Consider the following 7,089-nt stretch of genomic DNA (forward strand, 5'->3'; position numbering starts at 1 on the left):
GGGAGGGGATGCGCCCGCGTGAAGGCTTGAGGTAGGGGATGGATCTGGCCATGGCGGCAGGCAGCCATGGCAGTCGGCGAGGGGAGCCTGGCCGCCGGCGAAGTAGCTCGTGGTGGCCCAGTCGCAGCTCGGGAAGAGGGGAAGGGATGGGGAAGGGGTGGGGAGGGGGGGCAGAAGAAGAGGGCTTCCGCGCGCCCCGTGAAGGAGACGCGGGGAAGAGGGAGACCGGCCCAATGTTTCCGCCGGTGCCCCGGCCTCAAACGTTTCCCAAATTTTTAGAGGTGACCTTCAAACCGTGCAGTCAAGGGCCTCCTCCGCATCTTTTTCCCCTTTGATTGAGTCATAGAGGTCAATCCCCTAGATGGGTCAAGGAGCCTGCTCCGCATCCTTTTTTTCCCTTTCATTGGGCCGTAGGTAAATAATATATGCACAAAAATAAATTAGCATTTTCTTTGTAACCTCCGCTCTGAATAGACCGGCTGCAATTACATAAGCATGATGCGTTAGGCCCTGCAGGGCTTGAAAAAAATACCCACCAACTCAATAAGACGACTCCTATTATCATTAAATAGTACGACCTTGCTCTTAGAACCAAAACCACCAATTTATATACATCTTGGAGTTACCTGTTATCGATCTAACTCAATAAATCGGCTCGAGAATCATAAGCGGAGGACGAGGATGATGACGTGAGAAGAAGAGAATGAGTCCCGCTAAAGGAAGGATTTTTGTTTTTTTGCGTGAGAAACTTCCAACCTATTCATCTTTAATTATGACAGTACAAAAACAACTGAGGTAATAAAAATTACAACTAGGTCTGTAGACCACGTAGCGATGACTACAAACACTAGAGCGAGCCAAAGGCAGGCCGTAGTCATCGCCCCTCTCTCGCTGGAGCTGGGTGAACCTTGTTATAGTAGACAGTCGGGAAGTCGTCATGGTAATGCCGCATAGGACCAGAGCAACAACCATCGTCGATGAAAAAATTCATAGATCGAAATGATCTATAAACATCCAAATGAAGACGAACAAAGACCGGATCTAAACAGATCCATCGAAGACTAGCATTGATCGAATCCCGCAAGATCCAACAAAGCACACCTCCACATACCCTCCGACGATGCTAGACGCACCATCGGGACAGGGATAGAACATGGGAGATATTATTCCTATTGAGGGATATCTCCACCGCCACATAGCCCCAACCAGAACGGGTCCCTCCCGCCGGCGGGGGCTGAGGTCCTCCGCACCTCCATGGCCCAAAGGCCATCCGAGATGGGACGGATCGGTAGCGGTGCTGATAGGAGGAGAAAGCATTGGATCTTTTCTTGTGAAGGAAGGAAGAAATATGTTGTCTTATGTGGGCTAACTAAGTGGCGTGTAATTAAACGACTTGCTGCATGATTAAAGAAGGGATATTGGGATTCTGTAAGTTGTGCGTAACTAAATGGTGGTCGATGAAAGACTACATTGATGAATGTAAAGCAACTCCCTGGGGCACTAGCAGGGTTTTGAGTACCGGGCGGAAAATTCGGATAACGCCCGGTATTGGCATTTCTCTCTGCCCCATGAGAAAGCTGTGTACCAAGCAAAAAAAGTCAATTTTTTTGAAAATTCTGAATTTGAACGGCGACAGTATGGTCAAGTAGGACAGAAACTCTTGTAGAACATCTAAGTAGCTGTGGTCTGGTGGTTAATATGGCCCTCCCTTCCCGCGAGTTTGTGAACTACTTGATCTCAGTACTAATCTATTCCTAGCTCAGAAAAATTTGAATTCAAATTACGTTAAAAAAATTCAAGTGGTATTTCCTTGGAATTTTACAGTAACCTCCGTATCCGTGTTTCTCGCCCACCCTCGGTATTTTCTTGGGATTCGGTAGCCAAAACGTTGGGCACTACAGGAGCACTCCTCATGGTTTCTCCATGGATGCCGCCAAATAGTTCATAGTGGGGTACGTCACCAAGGGGGTGGAGCGCATGGCCGGCGCTTAAGTTGTGATTCTGAACAGCCTTGTACGTGCCTATCACCAGAATCGGGTTACAATCCTTTTTCATCTTACAACACATGAATCTTGCTAATCTCTTACTTAAAGCGGAAGGAAAAACTTCTGTCGGCTGGAGGAAAGAAGATCTTACTTAAAGCGGTTGTTCAAGCTATTCCCACCTAAACACTTAAAGCGGTTGTTCAAGCTATTCCCACCTAAACAATGTCGGTCTTTAAAATTCCTAAAAAAAATTGCAAAGGAATTATTGACATGATGGCGCATTTCTGGTGGGGAGATGAGGACAACCAAAGGAGGATGCATTGGATGGCTTGGTGGAAAATGTGTGTACCCAAGAACCAAGAAGGAATGGGTTTTCGGGATATCCATTGTTTCAATTTGGCTATGCTTGCTAAACAGGCTTGGCGTCTTATTGAGAATCCGGATTCTCTATGTTCTACTATTTTGAGAGTCAAATACTATCCTGACGGTGACTTGTTGAACACTGCCTGAAGAAGGGTTCTTCCTTCACCTGGCAAAGTATTATGGCGGGTGTGAGCTCCTTGAAGCGTGGTCATATTTGACGAGTAGGAAATGGGCAGAATATGGACATTTGGGAGGACGCCTGGATTCCAAATTGTGCAAACCGTAAAATTGTTACCCCTAAGGGAGGCCAGTTGTTACGGAAGGTAGCAGATTTGATTGATCCAATCCTAAATAGTTGGGATCTTCTCAGACAGACTCTATGGCCTATTGATGTTCAGCGAGTGCTTGCGATCCCGATATCGCAACATGATATGTCAGATTTCGTAGCTTGGAATTTCACAAAAAATGGGATTTTTTCGGTTCGATCTGCTTATTTCGTGGAATGGGACCACCAATATGGGAACAAGTTATGACATATCAATGGGATGGGACGTACCACGGTCAATCCTATTTGGGCGAGGATTTGGAAACCTGCTTGTCCAGCAAAGGTTAAAATATTTATTTGGCGTACACTTCACGGCACTCTTCCGTGTCGTGTTAACTTAGCTAATAGACATGTGAAAGTCTCGCCTAAGTATCCTGCCTGCTCATCTGGGCCAGAAGACACAAAACATCTGTTGTTTCTATGTGACGTAGCAAAAGAAGTCTGGAGAAGACTAGGGATGGACGATATTATCGACAGAGCTTGTAAAATAGACTATGCGGGTGAGGCAATCTTGGAATATTTACTTTCATTACCAGATCAGGAACTATGTATTATGGGCACTTGTAATGTGCATGACATGATTGCCATATCAGCCTGGTACTTGTGGTGAGAAAGGCGCAAATTGGTACACAATGAGACTACTCAGAATGCACAACAGATATCCATGGGGATACGCGCTCTCACTGCCAATTTTGTTAATGCCTCCTCGCCGAAGGCTTCCATGAAAAGAGGAGGATGGTCTAGCCCCCCGACGGGATTTGTTAAACTAACGTTGATACTTCTTTTGACCACGGCCTTCTCAGGGGTACGATCGGTGCGGTCTTAAGAGATGACAAAGGTAGGTTCATCGGTGGGGGAAATGGTAAGATTGACTGGTGTGTAGATGTGTTGATGGCTGAAGCTTTGGCGCTAAAATTTAGCCTATCGCTTGTATAAAGGACGGGTTGTAATCGCATAATTATTAACTCGGATAATATGGAAGTGGTCGAGACCATGAACGAAGGAGGACGATCGTCGGGGGCAGCAATTGCAATTTTGATGACTGTTTTCACTTAGCTTGCGATTTTTCTATTTCTAGCTTCGAGCATTGTAATAGAGAAGCAAATAAAATTGCTCATGAACTTGCCAAGTTGGTTAGATTTTCCTTCATTTCTAATTGGCGCGAGGAACCACATAATGCAATTGTACCAATCCTCATAAACGATGTAATGATTATTTCTAATGAATAAAGCTCGAACTTTCTTTAAAAAAATTCTTGCTAATCTCTTACGCATTCATTTATTTCATGGGGAACAACATAAGCGGGATTTTATTGTGGCGGGTTTCTCAATTTAGCCAGTTTGAGATGGTACAGACGAACGCATTGCCGTTGGTTCCTCTTCTCGGTAGGACGCTTGACGTAACACTCTGATGTTGCGATAATGCCATTCTAAACCTACTTCCACTCCGGTGTGCCTCAATGCTCTGTTTCACCGAAAATAATCATTAAAAAATCACACCAACTGTATTTCCTTCCTTATCTTACATGGGTGTGTGAGGAGCTTCTCAACGGATTTGTGTCACAATTTTCCTTTAGGTAGCACACTATTTTTTCTATTGCCGGTAACATGTTTTATGGTTACCTATTTTGAGGTTTCTAAATATCTATTTTTTCTCTTGCTCAATGGAATCCTTGTTAAAAGAAAAACACTATTTTTTTTGGCAACTTCGAAAACACTATTATTATTTTACTTTGACATTTGATATTCAAAAAGTAAATGATCATGAAGGACTATACACTTATGTGGTTACGATACTTTTTAATGAAAATTCTATGTTACTATTTAATATTCAGAAAATAAATGTTCAGAACGCACTATAAACTTATGAGACTACGAAGCTGTTTTTCATGAAAGTACTACGGTACTATGCATTATCACTCAATCATTTTGAAAATGTTTCTATATATATTTCAAGATATATTAGCATACATGAAAATAGTTGTGTCGAAATGGAAATCAAACTGCTCCACTACCTGGATTTTTTTGTTAAAACATATATCAAATAGCTGCATGTATAAAATGTCACGCCCTATGTATAACAAAATAAGCAGTGTATCCGGCAGTTCTCCCCCTAACAGATCAAGAAACATAAAATAATGGCAATTGTTCATACATGATTGCATCTTTTATTTTCTGATTTCATCACGTGATGACCTCTCGAGTAATATAATGTGATACTGCAGTATCACAAAACATATTGGCTTGGTGGTGCTAGATGATGATTTCATCTACTCATATGCATACATTCTTCAACAATATCATAAAACCATATTTGTTCGTAATATAGATTGAAAGAAAATATTATAACCAATCCGTGCGAATGCACGGGTTGATGACTAGTATAAATTAAATATATACTCTATAATATTGGTATGAGGTTAGTGCAAATTTTCGTATCACTTGAAAGGTTGTGATGAATAAAAAATGAAAAAATGCTATCCAACAATAATGCATGCCTATTATATATAGAAGCTCTGTGAATATTTGCTATCCAAAGGGGAAAAAGAACACTCATTATAAATTTCCTTTGAACATTTCTTTTTTGACAAGTAGTTGCTATAATTAAATTGGTCAAATATGTATCCTTAGTGAATGAACGACTCAGATTTTTTTTTTACGAGGAACCATCTCAAGGGAGAAAAGAAACTACCTAGATAAGCAAATCTAGTTCGTACTTCGTAGGATATGATTGTGGACCACCATACACAATCAGGCTGCACTAAGCAAATCTTTGGAGATTTATACTCCGTTGTCAATCTGAAATAGTCATAAGAGCTGAGCATACCTTCGGTTTTCCATATTTGTCCGGAGGATATCGATGAGTTCTGCCTCATCAGCTCCTGGAGCCCCAGAGTGCAGTAACTCTTTGACCATCTTCCGCAAAATCTCGATAATATTGGGATTTTGAGACATCGATATAAAAGCCGTGCAGTGAAATTGACTTTTGATACTATCATAAACTTGCTTGACGAGAGTTGTCTTGCCCATGCCTCCAAATCCAACAACAGATACCACTTTAAGTTGCTGCGCATCCTCTTCCTTCTGCAACAATTCGATGAGCATCTCCTTTGGGCCATCTATGCCTACAAGGCTGTTGGGTCCGGGATAGAGTGCCGTAACACGAGGGTCAATGGCCACATGGTCCTGAGGCCGACCACTGTGGTCATGAAACTCAAGCCGAACGCGGCAATCGCTTACTTCCCGCACCCGAGCCTTGAGTTCTTCAATCCGGACGGCAATCTTGAAGCGCGCCTTGAGCTTCCTAAGCCTGCGCAGACGCCCAGCCTTAGCATCACCGCCGTCGAGCTCACTTGTGAAGATGTCGATGCAGTCTTCCATGTCATATGATAGCTCACGCACCTGTTTCAAGCAAGATCTTGCTGTGGTTACACATCTACTTCTACTAGCTTCAAGACCTGGATCGATACAACATAATGTGTACTAGCATACATTCTCTCCCTGGTCTGTATAGTTGTGCATTTCAGATTTTCACTCTTATATACTCCCTCCGATTCATAATATTTGTATTACGAATCGGAGGGAGTACTACATAATAAGGATCGTTTCCTACTGTTTTCCTGTCAAAAGAAAAAAAGAAAAAAAAAGATTGCACACTCACCTTGTCACGCCAGTCCTTCTGCTGAACATCGAGCTTCTCCGCCCCGGCCATCTTCACGAGCAGAGCGTTCATGCTTCTCATCTCATCTCTCAGGGAGGAGATCTGCTTCTTCACACGTCTGCACAGCTTGTACTTGGTCTCCAGCAAGGTGACGAGCTTGGGGAGGAGCGTTTTCATCGCTCCTGTCACGGCGCTCGCCGCCATCACCCCCTCCATCGGTGGGAGGATCTCCTTTGCCACTGCCAAGCAAGAGCGGTGGAGGAGACACAGTATACTAGGAGGTTTCGGGAGGAAGAAGCAGAGTGGTTGTATGGTGGAGAGAGCACCGACGTTGGTCAGTTTGATGCAGCGGCAGTATGCAAGAAGCCACGGATGGTAGAAAAGCACGACACCAACAGTGCAACGCAATAATGCTTCTGTCCAACCTGACGTTAGGAAAGACTTGGCTGCAAGATTCACTACCGCGCGCGTGATATATGGCAGGCCATATGCAAAAGCTGACAGCATTCAGCACGACTAGACCCATCAAGATTCCGACGATAACAATGTGCTTGTAACATTTCTCGTAACCGTGCAGCCTGTAACACATTATACAGCGGCGTAGGGCATCGTCCTTTTTACCTGTTTTTTTTTCAGAGCACAAACACATAATAGGGTTAATTATCCTTCTGCCCTTAGTGGTATCCATGTGCTCAGTTTTGCCCTCAGATACGAATTGTGCTCAGTTTTGCCCTTAGTCCATGCACAGCTACTATG

At 43.4% G+C, this 7,089-nt stretch overlaps 1 protein-coding gene across 2 annotated transcripts in view; it reads right to left on the reverse strand.

Annotated features, from left to right (window-relative positions):
- LOC123143543 (disease resistance protein PIK6-NP) overlaps window positions 1–6,855 on the reverse strand; it is an 8,457-nt gene extending 1,602 nt beyond the window's left edge. The window contains exons 1-3 of one of the 2 annotated variants that reach the window (XM_044562488.1): window positions 6,334–6,855; window positions 5,500–6,074; window positions 3,916–4,137 (exon numbers count right to left, since the gene is read on the reverse strand). In XM_044562488.1, coding sequence (XP_044418423.1) covers window positions 4,005–4,137; window positions 5,500–6,074; window positions 6,334–6,840 — 1,215 coding nt within the window. In that variant the 5' untranslated portion in view covers window positions 6,841–6,855 and the 3' untranslated portion in view covers window positions 3,916–4,004. Of the gene's footprint in view, window positions 1–3,915; window positions 4,138–5,499; window positions 6,075–6,333 lie in introns of those variants that run through there. The other variant, XM_044562489.1, reaches the window with a different exon arrangement.
- Window positions 6,856–7,089: the final 234 nt, after the last annotated feature.

The sequence above is a fragment of the Triticum aestivum genome, chromosome 6D (assembly GCF_018294505.1).
Source record: "Triticum aestivum cultivar Chinese Spring chromosome 6D, IWGSC CS RefSeq v2.1, whole genome shotgun sequence".
Taxonomy (NCBI): Eukaryota; Viridiplantae; Streptophyta; class Magnoliopsida; order Poales; family Poaceae; genus Triticum; species Triticum aestivum.